We start from the raw sequence: 27611 nt of genomic DNA, 5'->3' as shown, positions 1-27611 counted from the left end.
GGATGTGAGATTGTGATACATTTAATAGGTAGCTAAAAAGCATATAATTGGTTTTGTATACATGCTGTAGTAAATTAGTAATGTGTTTGACTTTAACCTTTCAATTTTTCTACATAGTATTGGCATATAATTTTATGCATTTTAAAGTTGTGCTTTTACTTACCGGCAGAGCAAATATTTTCTGAAAATTTATTATTTTCCCACTTTGCCTGAAGTCTAAAAAATAATCAAAAGGAGAAGTAAAAATCTAGACAATAGGAAATTCATTACTTTATGTAGGTCTGCCCTCTTGTGTCTGTATCAGGAAATCTTGATCTTCTTTTATTTGAGAAAAGCCACTGAAAACCTACAAGATCAAAACTACTTATAATTAGATTGTTTTATGGTCATATCAATTATGAGTTTATTAAAGAGAGATGTTACTGAGTTCAAAACAGTTCTTTTTATTGTAGGTGGTTTACATTAAACAAACATTTTGAACCAACTAAAGTATAAAAGGAACATTAAACATTGAAAAATTGGTTCATTTTTAGTACCCTGTAAATTAAGAGTAGAATTTATTCTACAGGAGAAAGAACATTTGATATTTAAAAAATTTTAAATACATTGTTTTATTATTTCTTACTCTTTACATATCATGATAAACAGAATAAATAAGTTCCATTTAAAGAATAGACTTTTGTTCTATATTATAGTCTGAGTTACAGTATTCTGTAATTTTCAAGAAAAAGGTTTTAATTTCTGTTAAGGGCAGAATGAAAACAAAAAACTTACTTCTGTTTTACTTAGGAAAAACCCCATGACTTCACATTTTATAGTTTGATGTTGATGTTAGAGAGAACAATATAATGGAAGGCATAAAATTTGGCATTTCGAATTTTCCACTTATTTTTAAGATCAGTGCAGCTAATAATAGAACTTGGTTACTTTTTTCATAAGTAATTACTGACACCAGTGAGGTAAATGTATTGCTTGTTATTTATAAGCTTTTTAATTGATGTTAGGGATTTCCAGCCCATAGATGAGGCTTTGCTGAAGAAATCTCCCTGTCAGTATGACATCCCTTTTTCCTCTTTTCTCAGATATCAGTGAACCAAAACTGTCTCCCTCCCCATCTCCAGTACCTCTCAGATGCCCAGAAAAAAAGCAGTGTCTCCTAGACCACACTGTTAGTAGCACTTGTACTACAAACCAGAATTGGTACACTGACTTTTCAAATTCTTTTAGTAACCTCATTTTGGCAAGTCCGTAAATTACGTGTTTTCTACTCTTTTAGTAATTGCTATATTAGTAATATGTCTTGAATTGAAGCTAAAATTATTGGATTATGCAGTATAGGTATAAATTACTTTAGGCCTAATTTTAAACTGAGTCAAATTACTTAAATCATGACATTTTGGTGAATTTATTTTCCAACACCACTTTTTTTTTTAACTTCCATTATGAGTTGGAAGGTATTTTTAAATGATCACAGGGGAAATTGAAAATGTATTCAGCAAGAAAATAATTGTAGATTAGCATTGCTGGATTTATAACTTAGCACGGTAGAATGGCCTGCCAAGTAGGTAGGTATTGACCATCTGGTTGATAGATTAAGGAAAATAGCTATATCCTCTTAATAAACAGTAGGACAAGAAGTTTGTGTCAAAATGTGATCAAATAATTAATTTGGGGGAACCCAAATTTTTATTTTTTAAATGCTTTAAATAATATATTTTTCTTTTATTCTTTTAAAAATTATTTTCCTTGCCTACATTGAGTATGAGGTTAGAAGACAATCTATAAAATCATTCTAAAGTGTTAAGCTTTCATGATTCAAAAGACATAGTGTAGTAAGTTATATACTCAGATGATCAACTGTAGTGCCTTAAATTAAGGTTAGATTCTAGTAGTGTATTAATAATTATGGCTGATTATACTATCAGCTGTTAACCAGTAGTTCTCATCTGAAGATCATAATGTACTAGAGAGGACAGATTTATTGTTAGCCTATGTATACTAGAATTCTGTAATTCTTTGAAAAAATTAAGAGAAATTTTATTTATGTAAGCATATGGCCTTGCCTTTTCATATTTGTTTTTCATAAAGCTTAAAAATGTTAGTGTAGTATAGAGAAAGAATACAATTTCTGTTTTAAAATGTAGGTTTTGAGAGTTACTACAAAGACTTCTGAATGATAATAACAAAAGTAAATGATGTGAGGAATCCATAGGCTATTTCAAATGATGACACTTCATTTGAGTGATTAGTTTGGTACAAACTTGGTGAAAACCTGAAAAATACTTAAACATCGGAGAGGCTTTTGCAGTACAATATACATTTACCCCAAAAAGTGAAGCTAATGCTTTATAGGTGAAGTGAACGGGTTAACAGTGCAGTTTCAAAACTAAACTTCTAGTTCATCCTCAGAAGAAATTTGGGATAGAAACTTACAAGCTCTGTAAAGGAATTTGATAGTTACATTATACACACTTATAGTCATTTTGAAGTTAATTTTTGAAAATAAAGCTCCTTTCATGTTTACAAGATCCCACAGATGAATACATTTGCTAACAATTGTTTTGTTCTGAATCTTGACCTTTTCACAAAGAAATTCTTCTACTTAGGAAGTGGTCTGGTATGTAGTATTTCCCGTTCTTCATGGGATGACAGATTTTATGCTGATGGTGACAAGTTGCATCACTGGGGATTGCAGCAGAACTTCAGAGAAGCATCACAATGATGCAGATCAACAAGAGACATATTAAAATGAGACAGAAATTTATAAATAGGTTCTGGAGATTTTGACGTGCTTGTTGAGGCATTTCAATGGTTGAAGCTCTTCTTATAGCAGAGCGAGTGAGGTATTGGACTTTCTCCATGATGCAAGGAAAGCAGGAAGTCTGAAGTTTTAAATGGTGAAGAGGAAGGTAAAAGCTGGCAGCCAGTTGTGAGCTCAATCACTGTCTTCCGTTAGGTAGCCTGGAATGATAAAATAGTGAATGGATTAGGATCATATGTGTAACCTATTCTCTGAACAGGTAAAAACACAATTTTGTTATTAATTCATCTTCTTCATTGTTATTTGTATTTATGACATCAAATATGTACATATTGATATGACATCAAATATTCATGCATACACACACACACACATACGTGTTTCCCTATATCTGTCCTGAGTGTGTGTCTTTTTTGGTAGGGTCACCGTGATGTCTCATTCGTCTTGTGTTCGGAGTGTTAATGACTGCAGTTTTTGCCTCGTCCTCTCAAAATGACTAGCAGTATAGTTAGGTTTAGGGTGCAGCTCATTTTCCACTATTCCCTTGAGCAAAAGTTCTCACATACATAGTTTCATTAAGACTATTTCTCTGAGAGCATTATTGTTGTGAACATTAGTGCATTGATAGCTTCAGAGAAAATCTGATAAAAAGAAATGCATACAATAAATTATTTTCCAGATGTTGATTTTAGTCCAAAATAAAATAGTTAAATGAGAAGTCTTTTATCAGAACTATAGATTCAAATGTTTGTCATTCCTTTTTATGATTTTATAGTTTTGTAGCATATGCTGTCTTGAGTTACGTTTTAACAAGACGATATTAAATACTGAAGACTGTCAGGCTCAGAAGGCATAGTAATAAAACCATCACTATCTCACTGTGTACACAGTTCTTATTAAAAAAAAATTTTTTTTAATGTTTATTTTTGAGAGAGAGAGTGCAAGCGGGGAGGGACAGAGAGAGAGAGAGAGAGAGAGAGACACAGAATCTGAAGGAGGCTCCAGGCTCTGAGCTGTCAGCACAGAGCCTCATGTGGGGCTTGAACCCACGACCGTGAGATCGTGACCTGAGCTGAAGACGGACGCTTAACCAACTGAGCCACCCAGGTGCCCCTACGTAGTTGTTATTTAGAAATGGCCTGTACTCAAGAGCAGTGGTTTCTGTTTGCTTTTTTTCAGAGCTTCCATAAATTATTCTGCCTAATTAATTGATTAGTTTCTGCCTAATTAATTGTGGTAATTAATGAGACAAAATAAAACTTAATGCATTATTATAGAAAAATTAGAGATTAGAAATTATAAATTGAATGTCTGGAGATAATAGTTTACAAAGATTTGGGGATATTTTATTGTCAATTAGGATATTTCTATATAAATTTTGAAACAAGAACAATTAGAAATTGAATAAAATATAACCATAATCAACTGCCCAGAGATCATGGCTGTTAACATTTGTTGTTATGTAGCTGTTGATCAAGATATTACCACCTTCCCCAGCTTCCAGGTTTCATTTTCTCCCTAATCTGTATACATCATGTGAAAACCCAGTTCTACCAGTAAGCTCCGTTTCTGAGAGAGACCAGTGCTGAAGAGAGCAGAGGGGAGAACTAAAAGAATGGGAGAGGGGAGTATATATTTCAGGCATGATCAGGGAGAAGGAGGCATTTCGTGTTCCCAAAACACCGTGTGGTTTATGGTTACATTCTGTAGTTCTGGTACCTCATGTTGGCTCTGTTAGGTTTGAATCATATATTAGACTGGGTTTTCATTTGGCTGTAGGCTCTGGCCTCCTTTCTGGTATTGGTATGTAGTGAGGAGATCCAAACAACTTACTAACATCAAACTTCATTCTCTTAAAGACTTGGTTACAGCCTGTGTTTCTCTGGCATATGTATGTTTGTAGCATATATTCCTCACTGTCCCACACCAATGGCTGTTAATTTATAACACCCCTCTACTTAGTAGATTTTAGACCAGCTTAAATATGTTTATTTAATTTAATTACTTTTGTTTGAATTCCTCAGATAAAATACTATAGGAATAAAAGCTTTTTTTTTTTTAAAGAAAATGAATTTTTAAAGTTTTTTTCCTGCTTATATTTATTTGTGTGTTATAGATATAATGAATTTATACTATTGGGTAATGGTGGGGAGGATCCCATTATTAATTTTTTTATGTATTTGACTAGTTTGTAAGAGGATATATAACAGAATAGTTAAGAAAGGAATGCGAACTAACATTGGTCATCCCTATTTGAACTTATATTTTTGTGAAGTCCCACAACTTAAATGGTCTAAAAATTCTGAATGTAAATTATTTTGAGATAAAACATGGAAAAGGAAGAAGCTGTCTAGTTGTTCCTCACGAAATGTGTATACACGAGTCATTCCCTACCCTGACACTTTGATGAGTGGTACTTCAGTCACATGAAACATGTCACCTTTCCATAAATACTTCATTGCCTTTTTTGATTCTGTCTTTTGCACATGTTGTTCTGGCTTTGCCTGGAATGTCTACCCTCCACCCCCCCGGTCTACCTTTGATTCTTTGCCAGGCAAACTTCAGTTGATCCTTAAGGCCCAGTTTAAATATCACTTCCTAATGAAACTTTCCATTACTCATTAAGGTAAAATTGGTTGTCACCTCTGCTGGTTTTCAGTTGGGTTTTAGTGTTACCTATTTCAGCAGTGCTACAATTTTTATTTACATGTCCTTGCCCACAAGTAGGCTTCTAGTTCATGAGTATAAGGAACCACATGTTTATTTTGTGTTCTAGTATGCAGTGCATGATTGTTACTATTTGAATAAATCAATGAAGTTGAACAAGGAATTCTTATGATTTACTTTACTGTTTCCAGAAGATTGTTAATTTTCTAGTGCTGTGGCTAACAGATTAACCAGTTAGAATAACAGAATTTGATAGTTGAACACATAATCTCCAATATTCTTCTCAAGTCTCTATTACAGGTGAAGGAAATGAAGCTCAGAGGATTACAGCTTACATAAGTTGTTGTTAATATTAACAACCTGAACGAGGCTTTGTTCAGATGGGTATTTGGTGTTTGTGAAATATAAACAGTTAGGCCCTAGAAAGATGAACTCTGCTGATGAAAGTATGATGAATATGCTTTAAAGATGATATCATGGCAACAGGCAGCTATGTTCCTGAAAACAAATTGAGTGTAAAGCCAATAATCAAAAATAGTGTCGTTTCCTGTCAAACTTAGAAATATGTTGTTATTCTAAACTAATTTGTAGCTGCTTAGAATCTTATGCTAAAACCAAAACCAAATCTGCTTTATATACTGAAATGTTAGTTGTATGCCTTCAGTTTATTGGGCCTGATTTATTTCCCAGTGCACAACCTGAAATGTGTTGAGTCCTGATTCTACTGAACTTCCAAAATATGTATGATAATTAACCCAGAATTCACCCCTATAAGATGGGTCTTCCTGTCGCACATTGAAAATTGAAAAGCTGTGTGGCAACAGAACAATCCTATCTTTAGAGTTGTCTGTGACCTTCCGTGCATCATAATTTATGACATGGTTGTCAGGTGTTTACCATTCTTTTCTCTGCACTCACAACATCCTATGAGGTTAGAACTCCTACAGTCTTTTTTACCCCTCCATTCCTTAGCTGGTAATAGAGTAATACTTGATGGAAGGCATAGAAAAAGTAGTTTCATTAATTTAGGATAATCAGAAAGAGATTGTATTGGGAAGTTGTGAACTTGCATCTGGCACCAGTAGCAATGGAGATAGAAATTAGCCCTGCTCCCCTTTTTATTTATTTTTTTTTTTATTTTTTATTTTTTTAAATTTTTTTTTTTTTCAACGTTTATTCATTTTTGGGACAGAGAGAGACAGAGCATGAATGGGGGAGGGGCAGAGAGAGAGGGAGACACAGAATCGGAAACAGGCTCCAGGCTCTGAGCCATCAGCCCAGAGCCCGATGCGGGGCTCGAACTCCCGGACCGCGAGATCGTGACCTGGCTGAAGTCGGACGCCTAACCGACTGCGCCACCCAGGCGCCCCCCTGCTCCCCTTTTTAAAAGAAATGTGTACATTAGTTGTTTGGGACAGCAGGAATAGAACACTTTAAAAGTTAATTCATCACCCAGGCCCTAGAATCAGAATATTCAAACTATGAAATACTCTTTGATAGGCGTTTTTGACAGAAGATTACCCACAGAGTATTTTGTTGTATGCCTGTGGGATCTATTCTAATTTTTAGAGGAATGGGAAGAATAACTCTACTATTCTTTGTAGGATTTATAAGGTTTTTGTTGTCCACTTTTCCTGATTTGCTCAAAAAAGTGAAATTGAGAAGTAAATACTGTCAAGTTCAAGATAATACTCTGTTTCTTTGAAGTAGAAAAAGGAAAGAGACAAACCACATGGGATGCTAATCTTTCAACTAATATGCCATGGTAGGCAACATTTTGGATGGAAGGTACTGTGTCAGCTTCTGCAGGGGTCCTAACTTTGTAGTGTTTCCTGTTTCTTAATATATGAGATACATTCTTGTGCAAAACAATCCTCAGTCTCAGTAGACTTTGGAAAACTTTTAGTTTTCTGCTTTATTACCCTGCTAGGACATTGAAGGCTTAACAATGCTGTGTATGGTAAGCAGTAATCTTCATCCTCAGTGTTTTGCATGACTTTCTGAACTTCAGTTGTTTGGGGGTGCTTTCTCTGCTGAAACCATAAATTCCTGAGATTCTTTATATTTGTGGAATTCAGAATTTTGCTTCCTTTTTGGCTGCTTATTCTTTTAGTAAATCTGCGCATATTTTCCCAGTAAATTCAAGTATTCCAACACTATAGTCTGACAGATACTTTCTAAGAATTTTTCCCATGTAATTGGTTCAGAAGATTAGACCTATGTATATTAAGATTATTTTGGGGTTTTATTTAGTCTTACTCTTCGCTGTCATTTTCACAGATAATCTGGAAGTGATTGTGTATGTATTTTTTTGACTTGTTGAATTAAATCAGGACAGTTTGTCATTAGAATCATAATCAATCTGTTGGCATCCAGAAGTTCACTTTGGTGAAATGCTTTTCCCTTTGAGATTGCCTAACTTGGAGGTTCTGTTTGAAGTTACTTTGTGGCAGCAATATTCCACAACTTTGTTGGTCCACACTGGCTATCTTAAAGAATCTTCAGGCTGCTTCTGCCTAGTTATGAAAAGAATTGTGTAAATATAAAAATCTCAACCTCTAAGTTGACCCCATAATGACATTATCACTGTAAAGCTCTGCCTTGAGGAAGATCCGTTAAACAACAGCATAGAGAGATTTTTTTCTCTTTGAAATTGTCACATTGCTGTTTCTATTTTGTCTGTAAGCTTGTCCTTGTTATCTGTTTATTATGTTAAAATTAATTTAGTCACAGTTAAAATATTCTTTTTAACCCTGTAGTAGTTGAGACTTCAGATTCTTCTTTTGGGGGAAAAGATGCGTGAAGGGAGTGTAGGGGGAAGTTTTAAGGAAAAATGAATGCTAGTTAAATATACCCCCACTAATCTGAGTGAATTGGTCTTTTTTTTTTTTTTTTTTTTTAAGTCCTTGAGGTGGAGTACATTTATAAAAGCACTAGAGGTCCTCAGTTGACTGTGAATGTACTTGAGTGGAGCCGTAGGCCCAGGCTTCATTTTCACGTGTTTATTTGGTAATACATGCTTCAGAATTATATAGGGTAAGAATATTGAAGTACAATTTCTAGAAATGTTCAGAGAGACTATGTGTTATCTGATTTACGTAATTGTAATTTAGATAGATTATTTCCTTGATTTTTAACCTTTAGGTTTATTCCTTTGCTGCTCTGACCAGCAGTGTTAATTGACTGTGTAGATTTAAGTGAGTCATTTTCATAGCATAAATAACAAGGCAAGATTCCTCTCTTCAAGCATTTCACAATAAATGGTAGAGTGTGAGGAGGTCAGTAATGAAACTGAGGAAAGGTAAGGGTTTAATATTGGAACTGGAATATAGTACAGAACTGTGGTTTTTGTGAAAAGTTTTGAGAAATTAAACTTAGTTTTTAGGTATATAGGCTAAATAGATTAAAGGCATGAATATTTTGGGAATGAAACAAATTAAATAAAAGGAAACATTGATTGTAGCATGTTACATTGTTTTTAAAGCCTGTGCAGTTATTTTGAGTTTTGCCTTCCATGGTTTATTGCTTAATAACAAGGATATCTATAACTTTCTAATATCCCTGACTTTAAAAGTGATTAGGAGGATATTATATAGGTTTTTAAGGGTATAATGCCCCATGTGTAAAATAGCTTTAAATGAAATGGAGTGGTTTCAGATTGAAACAGAAGTTTGTGTCCTCTAACTTTACATTTAGAGTACCATTAACAGTATTTGAAGTCTTTTAGTTTATTTTGCTTTGCCAATGTCATGATGTATTTTTAAGCCATGTTGATCAGTGGATGTGATGTGCATGTGGTTTAGAGTTCTAAAATTTTGGCTCCTGCCAAGGTACCACCATTTCCTAGCTTTGTGACCTTGTAATTCACCTTTTTGCATCTGTTTCCTAATTTGTAAAATAGAGATGCAGCACCAGACATACAGGGAGTTAAAAGGATCAAATGAAATATTTGTATACAGCAGTGCTTTTAGAAGATTGTTCAATAATAAAGAAGGAAGTTTTAATGGACCCTCTTTATTTCTAGAATTGGTAATAAATATACAGTCTAACTTAGTTAATCTAATCTTTACATTTAATTTTTACTTAAACATTTAATGTGTTAAATAATTTAACACATTACACAATGGGCAATATATGACATAATACATTTAATACATTACAATGTTTATTTTTTTTTACAAATTTTTATACAAATATTTTGTTTATACAGATGTTCTATTTCCAATTAATTAGAATAAGAAATAACATATAAAAATATATAACCAAATGCACTTTTTTCTAGAATATTATTTTCCTTTATGTCCACTGTCAAAAACATTTTGATATTTGCATTTTAGGAAATGATAGTAACTGACTTAGTAAAGCAACTTACTTTAGCTTTTTCACATTTTAAAAACATTTTTCATAATTTAAAAACATCCTTCATATTTCTCCTATTTCATCTGATACTTTTTTTTTTTTTAGCCCTTAGTTTTAAAAATCCTGTCTTCAGCAATAAAAGCAGTACTTAAATTTCACCTTATGATAGAGATAAATTGGGACAAAATGTCTGGCACTAGGGCATTTATGTTTGAAATTTGAACAACAATCACAGTAACTGTGTGATTTCTATTAACCTGTACACATTTTTAATCTAAGGATAGCTTTAATAGCAGAATTTGTGCTCTTTCTAGAAATTATTAACTTTTTGGAGTAATATGTGATGTGGTGAAATTCCAGTATCATAAAAGAGCTCATGAATATCTCATTTGAAGTGTGAGAATATAATTTGATAGGTATTTGTGTAAAAATGCATATATATATATATATATATATATATGTATGTATAAAACACCAGCACCAAGTGACTTTTATATGATAGCAAAGGAAAAACATTTTATGAGTATAAAGATAGTGAGAGACAATTAGAGTACCTCAGTGGTAGACAGAAATTAGAAATGTTTTTGCATGTCTGAAGGAATTCTGCTTGTGGAATTATAAGGTCTTTTCTGTAAAAAGCAATAGAGTTAATTTGTCATAAGAACTTAGAATTCTAGAGGTAAATTTTATTTTGTGGCATACATATGAAAATAAAAATTAGATAAAATCGATGTAATACTCTTTGTGTCCTGGCAGAGATTTAAGAAGGAAGACACATTTTGTATATTAAACTGAGGATTGGTAATATCAAGAGTAAGTGGAATTCAAACAGAGGTCATAAAATTTATTGTATCGTCTTCATTTCTGGGCATTTTTAAAATTTCTTTCTCCCTTGTCATTCCCCCCTTCTAATTGCAGGATAGAATAATGAGAAACCATGGAGAATGGTAACTTGATAACAGCATGTTCATTATTAATAGGCAGAATAAACATTTTATCAAATTAACTCAAATGAGATACTTAAGAATATTCTGCCAAAGTAATGTCTCTTTATTTAAAAAAAAAAAAATGCTGAATTAGTATTCCCTAATTTTACATGTGTTTTTGATGGGTGTTTAAAATTTTCTAAACTTGTTATTCATGATATAACGCTGGATTTCATATAAGTAACCGAATTTATTAAATCTTAGAATTCTTTTTAGAAGTGTTTGTTAAAAGTTTAGTGGACTTTATAGAGAGGGAAAAAGTGTTTAAACACATTTTAAAGGTAGGTCGTTTTATATTGTTTAAAACTCTATTAAATATCTACTGTAAGGAATCATCATATTGGAATAGTCATGCCAGCAATATGCATGTTTTACAATCACATGACTGTTCATAGTATCACGGATGCAAATAGAAGCCCAGTCCTATCCTGATTTTCAGCACAGTAACATATCAAGATGAAGTCATTGTTTTTGCGTGAAGAAATAAAATCTCCACTACCACCAAATAGGGTAACACAATTGAAAGATATTTTAGTTGGCAGACATTCATTTTTGAAAAGCAAAATAAAAATGAAAGTCAAAAATGATAAACCAGTAACCAGGGTCAAAGATGATGCAACCGTTGTTATTTTAAATTTAAATCTTGTTTACTGTCACTCAACGGATATGCATTTATTTAGAGATTAAGGTTTTTGTCATATTAAGCATTTTATTTAACCTTTGAACTGAAATTTATAAAATATGATTAAGTTTTGAAAAAGTTAAGTAATTTTGAATATTAGAAAGCAAGAATGACCAAAATCAGTGAAATCTTTTTCTTACCTTGGCTGTTGTGATGATCACAATATAGAGAGTATTGTGAGTTGTATCAAGTCTTATCGGTGTTTAGTTAGAAAGTTTTCTGACTCTGTTACCAGACTTCTGGGAACAATTGAAGTAGGTGTAGGAGGAAAAGTATTCTAGGGAGGTCTTTATGATGTCACACAAGCATTCTGAAGTTATGATTGGTTAGCCATAGTCTTATCACAACCAAACTTTTTAGAATGTCATTTATCTTACTTTAGGTGTGGAAAGGTCATTAACACTTTGTGCCACATTTTTTTGCTTGTATTTTTAAAAAGTATATGGGAGATAAATGGAAAACAAAACAAAACAAAACCAACCTAAGTTTTCAGTAGTATAAAGCTCCTTTTAAAGATTCATGAATCTTCAGGCTTAGAAATAATTGTGTACTAATGGTGATAATGTTGAGGAACTAAAATAGATATGTAGGAATTTTAATAAGTGATAATATTACTAGCTTAAGTCAAACAACTTTCATTGTGTTGTTACTGCTATTGCTCTAATACTATAGTTTCATAATGCTAGTTCCTAACATACAGTAATTAAACATTTTCACAGGATGAAATTTTATACCTTTTACTATCTAGTTTTCTTTCTTCATACCACTATGTATATGGGATGGAGTGTGTGTGAGAAACCCAGGCTACTGATTTCAGTTTAAAAAAATAGCTTATCATACAGTTAAAATAAGAACTAATACGTGTATTTGTGTTTTCTTCAGTTAGAGCTTTAACAATATATTTATGAACAATAATTATCATATTTAAACTGATGTATATTACCCCAGGAAAAGTTACACTTTGCAAATTTCAGAATTGAAGATTTTTTAGCATCTGCATTCAACTACCATAAAATATTATTAAATTTTAATAAGCTCAGACAGTGTCAAGAGTAACTTTCTGCTAAAAATGAAATAATCAGATTCCTAATCAGTGGCATCCTAGTTAATGATACTTTATTGAAAATAGATGTGCATTTTGTTAGACATTTAAGTTGTGTAATTTTTCTGAAAGGATTCACTCATTTAATGCATCAGTTGTTCCCATGAAAATTACTATACAAATGAAATTTTAGTAAATGGAATTATATGAATTTTCTAGAACAGTTTAAGAATAGAGCTGGGAAACAATTCGTTTGAAAAGCTATGCATTATTTTCCTATTTGCTCTGCTTTTTTGTTTATACTGTATATTTGATTTGCTTAAATCACCATAACTGCAAATTCTAATTTTTAAATCTTTTCTGTAATTCTGGAGGAGTTATCTGTTAATTTTATATATATATATATATATATATATATATATATATATATATATATTCATAGCAGAGTGAACTCAGCCTGCTTCACTTTCTTATGGGTAACTAAAATGTGTTGCAGCAGCTGCGTATGTGTCCTTAAATGGAGATGGTTTTGGCTTCTTCCAAAGAAAGATAAAATCCTTCTCTAGAGCAAATCTCTTGTTATTTAAGGAATCAGCTAAAACTAATAGAAAAATAATACTTCAGAAGACCCTCTGTGAACATTGCTAAGGGAAAATTTATAACTTAAAACCCAAAATTAAAGAAATTGCATGAATAATGTTTGACATTTTGCTCAAAATGCTACGAGCATTTTTTTTCTTTCAGTCCTTACATATCAAGGATCTCTTATTAATACTATCAATTTCCAGTGATAACTGAAATACAAAACCTAGGTTTGAAATGCAAACCTAAAGTGGGACACAGTGGTTTGTCAAAGATCACACCTCTGCTAAGCACAGACTGATCCGGATCCATGTAGTTACAATTCCCTGATAGATGGGCATGTTGGGGGGACGGAGTCATAGCGTGAATATAGATTTCACAGAGTAGCATACATCAAGTAAGAAATTTTAAGATGGTGATAGGTGAATTATTGAAAACTGTTATTATTTTTAGAAAGTCTGCTTTAAGCTTGTTTGCCAGTTAGTTATGCATTCACTTGAAAATGAAGCTTAGGGGATAGATCGTTATAAGCACTTCTAGTTCTAAGAAAATACAATTAGTAATACTTAGATAAACTAAGAAATTGCCATTGATTGAAGAAAATCTGCCCTAGATATCTCACATGTTGACATGTTTGCTTAAAACCCATACGCAGGCATGTGCACACACCCACCTTAGAAGAGATGCTGACTGTATGTGTCATAGTTGGAAAATGGAGACAAAAACTTACTTTGTAGATTTGTACATAGGTGTGGAGCTTCTGGGTTTACCCTTTTCCGTTTGGTTACCTGCTGTTGCTGCTTGGTATTAGTCCAAATGGAGCTCTAGGAAGTGTTGCCGTTTAGTTTTAGCTTGATTGCTCAAATAAAAAGTTGTTTAGAAGGAGCTTTGTCATAACAGTTGCAACAGTATTTTAACTAAAGCCCATACTTTATTGAGATTTCCTCTGTTTTCTCTAGTGTCCTTTTTCTTTTCCAGGACTGTATCCAGGGTACTAGATTACATTTACTAGTCATGGCTCCTTTGGTCTCCTTGGTTTTGACAATTTCTGAGACTTTGCTTTTTTGAATGACCCTGACCATTTTGAAGAGTGCTGGTCAGATATTTTGTGGAATGATCATCAGTTGGGATATGTCTGATATTTCTCTCATGGTTAGTTAGACTGGTTAATGTGTTTTTGAGAGGAAGACCAGAGAGGTGAAGTACCATTTTTATCACATATTAAGAGTACATACTATCAACATGACATTACCATTGCTGACCTTGATCACCTTGCTGAAGTGTGGCATCCATCATCATTCTCTGCTATAAACTTACTCCCTGCCCCTTCCTTGCCATGTTCTCTAGAAGAACTGTGAGTAACTATGTACCGCCCACACTTAGGCCTCACTACCTTAAGAATGATGTGTCTATAAAATTATTTGGAATCCTATATTTTTGATGGATATAAAAACATTCTGAGAACAGATCAGTAGGCTTTGGCACTCTGCCATAAAAAGTCAGTGGCACATAAGTTAATTTCTGTGTTTCTGTAATTGTATGGGCAGCCCTTTTTCGAAAAAGGAGGACTGAGTTTTCAAACAAGCTAAAATCCAGACCTCTTAGTTTGTTTTTTTAGGCTCTGTCTTTCTAGCTTTGTCTCTTATCACATTCCTTTGTATCCTGTGCTCTGAACCTGTGCTGTGGCCCTCTGAACAGTCTGTTGTTCTATTTTAAGCCTCCCTCCTCCTTACCAACCTTTATTCTCAGCAAAGGGCTGTTTCAGTTTACATCAGCACAGCCCTCCCTGCCTTGTGCCAATTTTGCATGTTACTCTGTTGTCTTTTTTTATTGTGTGTGTTAGTGGTATCTGCCTAGACTTTAGTCTCCTTGAGAGCTGATCCAATAACTCATATTTATACCACTACTTACTCTCTGTGGTACTATTACCTACTGTAGAGCCTGGCTCATTATAACTCTTAAATACTGATTGAATGATTGGACAAGTGAATAAAAAAACAGGAAGATTGCAAGGTGGTAGTGAATGTGTAATCCTGAAGAAGGAAATGTTAAGGACAGTTAAAAAATCCTTCTAAATTTCAAAGCTCACTGTGGGAGAGGAGGAGAAGCATGTGAATGATTGAGACACTTGGGACAAGAGTAGAATAACAGAAAATAATTTTCCTTTTTGTCATTTAAAATTGTTGAACATTGGGGCGCCTGGGTGGCGCAGTCGGTTAAGCATCCGACTTCAGCCAGGTCACGATCTCGCGGTCCGTGAGTTCGAGCCCCGCGTCAGGCTCTGGGCTGATGGCTCAGAGCCTGGAGCCTGTTTCCGATTCTGTGTCTCCCTCTCTCTCTGCCCCTCCCCCCGTTCATGCTCTGTCTCTCTCTGTCCCCCAAAAATAAATAAAAGTTGAAAAAAAAAATTAAAAAAAAAAATTGTTGAACATATATTTGGAGGTTAAGAGCCAAGGAAGATTACACGATAAGCTCGTGCTTCCCAAATTGAGCCTTTTAAAAACTAAAAAAAAAATTTTCTCTCCTCATTGGATTCATAGCAATCTGTGGTACTTTCTATACTCTGAATATTGTATGGCCTGTTTTTATGTAGTTACTCAGCTTTTATTCTAATAGTAATTTTTAAAATTGTAGTTATATGCACCTTTAAGTTACTGCCTAAAACAAAAGGCAGGATGTTAATAATAACCCCTATCTAGCCACCTGGTCCTGCCATGTTCCCCTTTTCCCCACCCAAGCAAATGATTATTCTGGATCCTGGGTTCATTTATTTGCATTTGTTTTTGTATGGTTTTGTGACATTTTTAATGTATTCCTTGAAAGTATTTTTTTTTAATTTTAGTTAACTTTATGTAAAGGAAATCATGATATATATAATCTTTTACATGGAATATTTACATTGCAACTTGTAGAGTGGTGTGTCGGAGGCAAAGTTTCAAGGTAGACCAGTTTTAGGAAACTTAAGTGGTGATGAAATTAAAGCAAAATATAATACAGTACAAAAATAATACAGCAAACTGCACACTTTGCGTAAGTTTTTGTGATACATACAACATCCTATTTTTCTTTTAAAATTTATTTATTTTGAGAGAGAGAGGGAGAGAGAGAAAGCTGGGGAGAGGCGGAGAGAAAGAGAGAGAGAATCCCAATCCTAATGCAGGACTCAAACTCATAAATCATGAGATCATGACCTGAGCCAAAATCAGGATGCTTAACTGACTGAACCATCCAGGTGCCCCGAGACATACAACATTTCAAAGATAGGGAGCTTTCTTAGGTTAGACCTGCTAGACAAGCCAGGAGAAATATTTTACCTAACTCTTACGGGCACTTTTCTATTAAAAGTTTGAGAATTACTGCCTTAAAATTTAAAACCACCTAAGGAAGAATTAGTTGAAAAAACATCCAAGAACAAAAAGGAGAATAAGAATAGTAGTCCTAGACTGAAGGGATAGGGAAGTGCCTAAGGCAGTAAGAAAGAGAATAGGCTCACTTAGTGGGGAAAAAAGAAAGACCAATTCTTTTTAAATTTTTATTTAACATTTATTTATTTTTGAAAGAGAGAAAGGGAGGAGTAGAGAGAGAGAGAGAGGCAGAGAGAGAGAGAGAGAGAGAGAGAGAGAGAGAGAGAGAGAGAGGAAGGGGCACACAGAATCCAAAGCAGGCCGCAGGCTCTGAGCTGTCAGCACAGAGCCCAATGCGAGGCAAGGCTCAAACCCACAGACCGCAAGATCCTTACCTGAGCCGAAGTCAGACGCTTAACCAACTGAGCCACCTAGGCTCCTCAAAAGAAAGACCAATTCTGAAGTAACCTGCAAACCTTATGGTCATTTGAGGGAGGTAGATTTCATTTTTAGAATTGATTTGCCAGATACTTGGAGGCCCAAACATTTTATTTTTTCCTAAATGTTTGAACTCTCGAACTCTCTTTCCTTGTTAAATTTCCCAATTCGCAATGGGAAAGAGTTTGACATCAATAAAGGCCAGTTAGTTTAAGTAAGGGCTTACATAAACCTAAGGTTTGCACAATTTTTGGAAAATTTATGAAACACGCTCTGAGTGGTAGAAAGAAATGTTATAGTACGGTCTGTGGCTTCAAAGAACTTGTCTATCAGTACACAAGTACTATGCAAATGAAATATTTAACATTTGGAAGTTAACTATTAGCGTAAGATGACATCTGGAGGACAAGGAAATTCAAGATTAAGAATGAAATTAGCACATGTAATAAGGAACAATAGGTTTTCTAAGAGAACTGCATATTTTTACAAAGGGAGCTGACGGAACCAAAGCCAATATAAGAAATGGAAACACACACACACTTAAGCCAGAGTACAGATGTAACAACAACAAAAACAACATTCAGGCCTCTAGCTACTTATTCAGAACTTTATAAACCATGGTGCTATTCCATTGTGGTTAAGATTCTAATTCAGTTCCATGATGTTTGGTTTTTTCTCCACACATTAAACTCATTATCTTTGTGGTTGGCACCCCAGCACTTGGGCCCCTTGCATTCCCAGTTTTTGTGGTGGCATCATCATTTATTTTGTCATCCAGAATGGAAATTTGAGGCTCATTTTTGTTTCTGTCTTCTACCAGATTCTCCATTCACTAAGAAATAAAATGCAGATTACCAGATACAAATCTTTTATCCATTTCTTCATCAGCTGTCCTCTAAACTTTTATAGAAGCCTTGTAACTAGTCTTTCTACCATCTGACTTGACCCTCTCCTCTTCAACCTTTACCCTGTTATCCAAGTTGCTTTCTCAAGGGCAAAATTGACTGTCACATGTTGAGAACTTTTCTTTGTATCATCATCTCCTTCAAAGTGAAAAGCCCAGACTTTGCAGCCTTACATAGAGTCTTTCCTGATCTGTCATTGTCATCTATTCTAACCATAATGGATTTGATTGTATATGTTATTTCTTCTTTCTGGAGCCCATTCCTTACTTTCTTGTTCCCCTGAAGAGCCTTCATTGTTCAAAATCAGTAGGGAGGAGGCTGTTTTGTTAGTTTCTAGTTTTTAATTGCATAAGTAATATCTTTCATAATTCAGGTAAATCAAATAAACCAGTCATTGGAAGGGGATTTTATATATTTAATGGGTGTATTTGTTTTCTTTGCCATGAACTTCATGAATAGAGGCTGATTTATTTTTTCTATTCTCCTTATACTGCTTACCCCTTAAAAGTTAAATTTAATGGATATTTAGGATATTATTTTACCATTATTATAAATGAGCTTTTAAAAGGATAAGTTGAAGGAACAACGGAGAAGTGAGAATAGAGACCCTCTGAGGTTTCAGACAAACTGATTTCTTTGAGATTCAGTGAAAATGAGATCATGCATGGTCCTGAGCTGAAATCAAGAGTCAGACACTTAACTGACTGAGCCATCCAAACACCCCCAAAAAATGTGTTTATTTTTAAAGGCCATTTATATTCTGTTAAAATAATTAAACATGTAAACATGTAAATTTTACATATTGGTTTCTAATTCATTCTTTTAGTCAAACAGGTTTACTGGGTAAAGGATGTCTTTATGCATCTTATATTTTAGAAGACTCTTACAAGAAATCAACACATATTCATTGAAGAATAATTTTTATTTATTAATTTGGGCATCTTTGATGTTATATATTACAATATATATTATAAATTTTAATGACTTATTTTTGGCATATAAACGTGACCTAATTTATTGAATTAAATTAGGTGGTTTTAGTGATTTTGTGGTTTTAGTGATTTATAATTTTTGCCATTGTAAACCATAAAAACACTGTGATGAACATCTTTATGAGTAAACCTGATATCTTTCTTTGTCCTTTTCAGTCTCCTGGCTCTGTAAACATGTTTTAACTGTTAGTCTATTCAAGGATGATCAAGGTCTTAAGTGAATTTGATTTGTGTGAAATCCAATTTAATAATTTTCAAAATTTAGGTATTTAGTTGATAGCATTCCGTTTTAATTAGATGAACTTCTTTGAGAAAATGACCTAAGAACAGGAACTTTTTGGTTGAGGGTTAGACGCAAACTGGTAAATATTCAGAATGATGTGAATGGCCACCCTACCTGCTGAAAGAGTAACACTTTTAGTTTAGATCAAGTGGCCTCTTGAACTGTGCCCCTGCACTAAGGATGGGAGAGATAACCTTACCCTAATTTAGGTCTGAGCTTTCATAGAAAGACATTGATAATATCAACATTTAAGAGAAGTCTTTGCCTTAGGTGAGAATCTCTAAAATATAATAGCTTCTGTTGTTTTTTTTTTTTTTTTTTTTCATTTCTTCTCAGAACTACAAGATGAGTTCTGAGAGTAGGTTTTATTTATTTATTTTTAATATGAAATTTATTGTCAAATTGGTTTCCATACAAGTGCTCATCCCAACAGATTCCCTCCTCAATGCCCATTACCCACTTTCCCCTTCCTCCCACCACCCATCAACCCTCTGTTTATTCTCAGTTTTTAAGAGTGTCTTATGGTTTGGCTCTCTCCCTCTCTAACTTTTTTTTTTTTTTTTTTTATGTGCTCATGGATTGGAAGAGTAAATATTGTTAAAATGTCAATAGTGCCCAAAGCAATCTACACATTCAGTGCAATCCCAATCACCAGCATTCTTCTCGAAGCTAGAACAAGCAATCCTAAAATTTGTATGGAACCACAAAAGACCCCAGATAGCCAAAGCAATATTGAAGAAGAAGACCAAAGTGGGAGGCATCACAATCCCAGACTTTAGCCTCTACTACAGAGCTGTAATTGGGGTGCCTGGCTGGCTCAGCCGGTTAAGTGTCTGACTGGCTCAGGTCGTGATCTCATGGTTTGTGGGTTTGAGCCCCACTTTGGGCTCTGTGCTGATAGCTCAGAGCTTGGAGCCTGCTTCAGATTCTGTGTCTCCCTTTCTCTCTGTCCCTCCCCTGCTCACACTTTGTCTCTGTCTCTCTCAAAAATAAATAAACATTAAAAAAAAGGTTAAAAAAAAAAAAAAACAAAGCTGTAATCATCAAGACAGCATGGTATTGGCACAAAAACAGACACATAAACCAATAGAATAGAATAGAGACTCCAGCAGAATTGGACCCACAAAAGTATGGCCAACTAATCTTTAACAAAGCAGGAAAGAATATCCAATGGAAAAAAGACAGTCTCTTTAACAAATGATGCTGGGGGAACTAGACAGCAACATGCAGAAGAAAGAATGAAACTAGACCACTCTCTTAACACCATTCACAAAAATAAACTCAAAATGGATAAAGGACCTGATGTGAGATAGGAAACCATCAAAACCCTAGAGGAGAAAGCAGGAAAAAACCTCTCTGACCTGAGTCGCAGCAATTTCTTACTTGACACATCCCCAAAGGTAAGGGAATTAAAAGCAAAAATGAACTACTGGGACTTCATGAAGATAAAAAGCTTCTGCACTGCAAAGGAAACAATCAACAAAACTAAAAGGCAACTGACGGAATGGGAAAAGATATTTGCAAATGACATATCGGACAAAGGGCTAGTATCCAGAATCTATAAAGAATTCACCAAACTCCACACCCGAAAAACAAATAACCCAGTGAAGAAATGGGCAGAAAACATGAATAGACACTTCCCTAAAGAAGACATCCAGATGGCCAACAGGCACATGAAAAGATGCTCAGTGTCACTCCTCATCAGGGAAATACAAATCAAAACCACACTCAGATATCACCTGACACCAGTCTGAGTGGCTAAAATGAACAAATCAGGAGACTGTAGATGCTGGAGAGGATGTGGAGAAATGGGAACCCTCTTGCACTGTTGGTGGGAATGCAGATTGTTGCAGCCATTCTGGAAAACAGTGTGGAGGTTCCTCAAAAAATTAAAAATAGACCTACCCTATGACCCAGCAATAGCACTGCTAAGAATTTACCCAAGGGATACAGGAGTACTGATGCATAGGGGCACTTGTACCCCAATGTTTATAGCAGCACTCTCAACAATAGCCAAATTATGGAAAGAGCCTAAATGTCCATCAACTGATGAATGGATAAAGAAATTGTGGTTTATATACACAATGGAGTACTATGTGGCAATGAGAAAGAATGAAATCTGGCCTTTTGTAGCAACGTGGATGGAACTGGAGAGTGTGATGCTAAGTGAAATAAGCCATACAGAGAAAGACAGATACCATATGTTTTCACTCTTAGGTGGATCCTGAGAAACTTAACAGAAACCCATGGGGGAGGGGAAGGAAAAAAAATAGCTTCTGTTCTTCAGTTGTGTATTAAGGCCTCTTGAAGTTGTTGGAATACAAATGCAATTAGCTCTTGATTTTTCAGCATAGATGCATTCTTGAAAAGGTTATGTGAAGGGAATTTTGAAAAGTGGAATTCATGTTTACCTTATAAAGCAAGAGCTATAAAGTGTCCCAGTGGAAAAGATTAATAAGCTCAACTTCTTGTGTAGGCATTGTAACTTTTTTTTAAGGAGAAAATCTTTTAAGTTTATTTATTTTGGGAAAGCCCAAGCAATTGAATGGGGGAGGGGCAGAAAGAGAGGGAGAGAGAGGAAAAACTCCAAGCAAGCTCTGCACATGAGACTTGAACTCATGACTCAGGGCTGGAACTCATGAACCATGAGATCATGACCTCAGCCAAAATCAAGAGTCAGCTGCTCAACTGACTGAGCCACCCAGGTGCCACTAGGCATTGTAACTTTTTATCTGTAATTTAATGAGAGTTGTGCAGTTGTGCACTGGTTTTGATACAACTCAGTACATCTGTACTTCCTCCTTAAACCCATCTCCAAATTGAAGGTTTATGTAACAAAGCAAAAAGATGTATCTCATCATCTGCTGTTTTCATTTGCCTTTGAATAACTGATCAAAGGTGATAGGTGGGTTTTAGGACCAGCCCTAATATTGTTATCAAGAGGATAATTTTGGCACAGTTGTTCATGAGCCTCTCTTTTCAATGTATTCATTTTTATAGGTTTATTGCTTAGTTGGGATCATGAATATTTGAAGAATTGATTGTTGACTCCAGCATTACTATATTGATGTTTTTAAATCTATCTTGAAAAAAATAAATATCTTAAAAATATTTTAAAATAAATATCTGAATATATTTGTATAATTGTAAATCTGTGTCATAAATGTTAGAGACCAAATGTGCTTTTAAGACTTCACATCGTCAACATAGAATGCAGTATGGCCACTGAAGACTGTGTTTCAAATTTATCTCTAAAATGCAAAATAAAATTAAATTAGTTATGTGGATTATTCATAGATTTGCTAGGTCTGAAAGAAATGAGGCTAGACATCAAGGGCAGGAAAATATTTTTATTCACATGTAAGTTTATGAACTGATCTTTGAACTATAATCTTTAAAGTGTATATATTTCTTTTTATAATGTATATTATTGCTATTAAATATAATGAGATTTTAAGTAGTCATAATTTGAGAGATGATAGCTTTTTGTAATTATTAACTTTTAGTTTTTTTAAATGTTTGTTTATTTTTGAGAGAGAGAGAGAGAGAGAGACACAGAGTGTGAGCAGGGGAGGGGCAGAGAGAGAGGGAGACACAGAATCCGAAGAAGAGTCCAGGCTCTGAGCTGTCAGCACAGAGCCCGAAGCAGGGCTCGAACTCAGGAACCCTTGAGATCATGAACTGAGCTGAAGTCAGCCGCTTGACCCGACTGAGCCACCCCAGGCGCCCCAAGTAATTATAAATTTTTAGATCACTCAGTATTTAGCACAAGTTCTGTGCTGAGTACCAGAGATTATAAAAGAATAGGGCATGGTTTATGATCCAGATTAAACTGGGAAAGTTTAATTATTTAATTTAATTATAACACTGTCATAATTAGTGTTGTGATACTCTAATTATAATACCTGTTTGTGCTGTTGGAAATATTTACAAATTGTTTTGATGTCTGAAAAATATATTTGAAGGACTGTAGTTATTCATATTCATTTGGCTGATTGTGTGCTGTGGGCCAGGTGTTGAACTGGACTCAGGATTTTAAAAAAATTCTAATATTTCTGATTCTAACAATTTTTAGAAAACAATGTGAAGGGATATTTAAATTGAATAGCAATCAACTTGCTCATGTTTTATGCTCTAACAGAGAGAGGACTCTAACTCCTCTCAACAACTTTGCCCTGAGAATATTTTCCATTGTCGAAATGGAATATTTTTTGAAAACAGTATTTTTAACATCTATGAAAAGAAAACATGGAATGGCCCATAGCTGTACTGTTAGAAAAGAAAAAAGTATGTGGATGGTAAGCAAAGTCAAATAATCCAACTGATACAAAGTAAAAGCCTCCTTCCTCTCTCTCCACAAGATAACCATCATTAACAGTTGCTTTTGTCCTTTTAGAAAAATCCTTTTGTACATTTTAAAATAATGTAGACAGTGCTTTGGTCCTAAAACACATCTATTATGTATTTTTCTTTTATCTCTTGATGGTAAAATATGATAAACAACTTGAATAAAACATATTTTGGTAACCTGCTTTTAAAAATAAATGAAATTCGTTAGTGCTTATGTTACAGCTCTGTTTTAGTAGATTCTGGTTCTATAGTGTGTATATTTGTTAAATATACCCTTGGCTAAGATCCCAGATAGACCCACATTATATTAAATATCTCATTTTGATAGACTTCTTTCCATTTCCATTTCATGCAGTATCCCTTTCATAAGTTATCAGTTTTATATATATATATATATGTATATATATATATATATATATATTTTTTTTTTTCCAGTTTGGTTACCAAAGCTGAAGCTGTCAGGTTTATTAATTACAATTAAATTAAATTTATTAAATTCTGCTGTTAATATATTTTATCTTAAATTTTTTAAAAGTAAATTATAAAGGGTTTGGATAAGGCTACATTCTGTTTTAATGATTAAATTTGAAGACTTAAGCTTTATTATTTTTTTTTTAGTCTTCTAATTGATTTACTTAAGGAAAATGATTTGCTCCTTAATCTTGGATGTACCATTTCTCCCTTCACTTTTGAATTATGACTGTAATGAGACCATGTTTCATGGTGGATCATTCCTTTGCTGGCATTTTTATTAATTAATTATTTATTTTTAAGCGTTTATTTAATTTTGACAGAGCACAGGCAGGGGAGGGGCAGAGGATCCAAAGATGGCTCTGCATTGGCAGGCCAACAACAGCGAGCCTAGTGTGAGGCTAGAACTCAGGAACTGTGAGATCATGACCTGAGCGGAAGTTGGACGCTCGGCCTACTGAGCCACCCAGTTGGCATTTTCTGAAAACATGGTAACACTAACAAAGATTGTACATTATGCAGTTTGATCTTTGAGAGGAAAAATGTTGCTTCCTCTAAAAGAAAAGTTAATTTAATAGTAATTTGGTTGTTTAGCAAGGTGGAAATAGGTAATGTTTTTAGGATTCTCATTATTTTCAGACACATGTATTTTTAAGATATATAGGTGTGTATTCCTTTCCTCTCATCGGGTTTCTTCTTATAATTTTTTTCAGGGTTTTTACCCTTGAAGTAACTCAGTATATTTGCATTATTATTTAGTAAAGCATATCAGGATGGCAAAGATAGCTAGCATTATAGAATTAGTAATAAAGACAAATTGAAGAAATAATGAGATTATTAAAATGCAGTTCCTTCTATAATTTAAATTTCAGAAGTCAAGATGCAGACTTCGGTTTATAGTTGTTCACTAGGAAGAGGTTATAGATAGAATGTTTTTTAAATATGATCTTTTGGTTTGAATTTTGTTAGAGAAAATTTGTAGTAATACACTCTAAATAATTACATGGGCTTTAAGATATAAATTTTTAAATAAGTGCACATTTCTTTTAGTAATAATAATATAGTATATAATATATTAATTTTATTTTAATGTACAGGTTTTTTTTTAAGTAATCATATAATCCATGTTTTTCCTACTCTTGGTGAATAGAAGTTGTCTGAATTCTATGTAATTAGTAGGTTTTTTTCATCTTCCTTACTGAGTTTTGTGAATTTACTTTTGGGTGAAGTATCATGATTGTTTTACCAAAAAGCACTTGTAGGATATTGCTTCAGATAGACCAATTCCAAGAAACAGGAAGATTTACTGTGTTGTATGACATGTTATGAGTGATGAACAAACGAGCTAAGGAACAAAGGCAAATGAAGGAGAGATAACGAACTTGAAGAATTGCAGAGGCTGTGTTGCAGTTAAGTGTGGTAGCACTAGATTATCTAAATTTAACAGTATTTGTCCAAGCTGAGGCCAAAGAATTTTGAGCTATTTTCAGCTGCAGTATGGTACGCTTATTTTAGAAGCATGTTTGACCATTAAGTGACATATTTTGGCAAGTTTTCACAGCATCTGGATTTCATCTAAGTAGCATGTATTTGGGGTTGTGGATGCCTGCTATCTCTGTTCAATTATGAGTGGAATTGGCTGTTTACAATAAGAAATGCCTATATATGTATTATGGGTCTATAAATCTGGGTGGTTGGGGTCTAGATGCAGAAGAGTGATGATTCTTCTTTGACCAGGAAATTACTGTTTTCTTCTGTAAAGCACAATTGCAATAATGTATCTTAGGCATTTTTAGGTAAATTCTACTTTTTCCTTGAGTTTGGTAATTTGAATATAAAATACTTTTTAATCCCAAATAAGTCAGAAAAATGTTTACTTGTGAAAAGTGTCCTTGTTTGACCTGCACAGATTTTGAAATGTTCATTACTTTGATGGCATCCTTTCTGTTCTATATTTCAAATTAGCTCACACAGTTACGTGCCTTTATAATTATCTTTTAGATTTAATGTTCATGTCTAAAGTTTTATTATTATTCATAGCCTATAAATATAAACGATATATGAAGTTATCAATGTCTCCTTGATTACGTATATTGGCTATAGTCACATAGAAACATGACTGACTATTTGAAATTCTAAGTAGAACAGTATCACAACAGTAATTTTCTATTTTATTGATATGTGAATTTTAATATATATTTTTTTCTAGAAATATTCAAAACTCTCTTCAGTGTGTCTTATTCACCTTCTATCAAAGCAGTACCTATGTTTTCTGGAATATGGTAAAAATGTGTATTTTACTAACAATAACAATATATAATTGCCACAAAATACTCTGCCTCTCTTATCCAGTTGTGATTTTATAGAATAGAAATTCTTCATTGTTTTCTAACTACTTGGGATAAAAGTGTGTTACTAATGGGCAATAGGGGAGAGGTTATTTGAATATAAAATATTTTCCTCTCTTCATATGAGGGAGCAGGTTGTCCTCTGTCTTAAAAGAAGCCTTCTTTGTTGTGGAGTATTAACAACTCTTAAGAATCAGGTTGTAGGTTGTTGTAGGGGAGGAAAAATAATTTTTCCTCCACCTTTCTGAGTTCTTGGCTGAGACTATTGTAGTAAAAGACAGATTAATAAGAGAAAAGCAGGTTTATCAGTATGTATACGTCATATACCCATGGAAGATACATAGGGGAAAATGAAGTCATTAAGAAGCAAATTTAGAATTCAGGATTAAATATCATTTTAATGAGGAAAGTAGGGGTAGGATATAGGCCTCTAAGGGGAGAGTAAATGATTTTTAGGAAAGATGCATGCGCCCTAAGAAGAATAGATGGGAGCTATGATAGTCTGTGAGAAAGTTTGTCTGAGTGCAGTCAGTGTCTGTTACAAGTCTCATCTTCCATGATAAGTGTCAGTCCTCCCCGGTTGATGAAGTTTCCAGGGAGGGGATTTACGATAATTGAGATCTTTTTGGAGGATCTGTCTTTAGGCAGATAATGGAGTTCAGAGAAAGCCTCTCCCAACATTTGCTGTTTTTAAGTGCCTGTGGCTCAAAATAATGGGGTGGCATATTCTACCCTTCATTATCAGTTTGTTCTTGCATTCTTGGTGTACTGTATTTACTTCATCTGGTGTTTTATCTCTTGATTATTTGTAGATGTAAGATAGCCCCAAAGTGAAGAAGAGATATGAAATAATATTCAGGATAGTATATTGTATTCTCTACAGTGTACCTTTGAGTACTTAAGTATTCTCCCCTAGCAAACAAGGCCTTCATTTCCCCTTAGCCCTACTCTATGGGAGAGAGAGAAATAAAATGTAGGTGATATGTATGGTTTTTGTGTATATATTTGTTTTTGTTGAAGTCTAACATATATACAGTAAAGTATATAACTGTAATTGGTCTTACCGTGTAATAATAGCTTCATTCTATTTAAAAATGTATACACTCCACTCAAGTGAAGATTCTATTTAATAATGTATATACACCACTCAAGTGAAGATAAAAAAATTTCCAATGCCCAATAAATTTAACATGACCCTCTTTGTCTGTATAGTGTAGTAACATCCCATGCATCTTCACTGTTCTGGCTTTTATTATCATTGAATATGTATGGTTCTTTATCTGAATTCTTTGGCCTCATATAATGTCTCTGAATCTCATCCATGTGTTGAGTATCTGTACTCAACAGATAGTATAGTATTATGTTCTATACCTATAGAACATACTGAGTAGTATTATGTTC

At 33.9% G+C, this 27611-nt stretch overlaps 2 protein-coding genes across 5 annotated transcripts in view; one reads left to right on the top strand and one right to left on the bottom strand.

Annotated features, from left to right (window-relative positions):
- CEP85L (centrosomal protein 85 like) overlaps positions 1 to 27611 on the top strand; it is a 171335-nt gene that overhangs the window by 55430 nt on the left and 88294 nt on the right. The gene's annotated exons all lie outside the window — the stretch shown is intronic.
- PLN (phospholamban) lies at positions 425 to 11729 on the bottom strand. The gene is made up of 2 exons (XM_045499407.1): positions 11596 to 11729; positions 425 to 2961 (listed from the first exon to the last, which is right to left on the bottom strand). Exon 2 carries the CDS (start codon positions 2859 to 2861, stop codon positions 2703 to 2705), a length of 159 nt encoding a protein of 52 aa, XP_045355363.1. The 5' UTR covers positions 2862 to 2961; positions 11596 to 11729; the 3' UTR covers positions 425 to 2702.

Source organism: Leopardus geoffroyi, chromosome B2 (genome assembly GCF_018350155.1).
Source record: "Leopardus geoffroyi isolate Oge1 chromosome B2, O.geoffroyi_Oge1_pat1.0, whole genome shotgun sequence".
Lineage (NCBI taxonomy): Eukaryota > Metazoa > Chordata > Mammalia > Carnivora > Felidae > Leopardus > Leopardus geoffroyi.
The sequence above is the reverse complement of the archived record's forward strand: the minus strand, read 5'-3'. Positions and strand labels throughout refer to the sequence as shown.

What these genes read in the sequence shown, in the direction of transcription:
- PLN (XM_045499407.1), bottom strand. Translation starts at nt 2,861, where the DNA reads ATGGAGAAAGTCCAATACCTCACTCGCTCTGCTATAAGAAGAGCTTCA.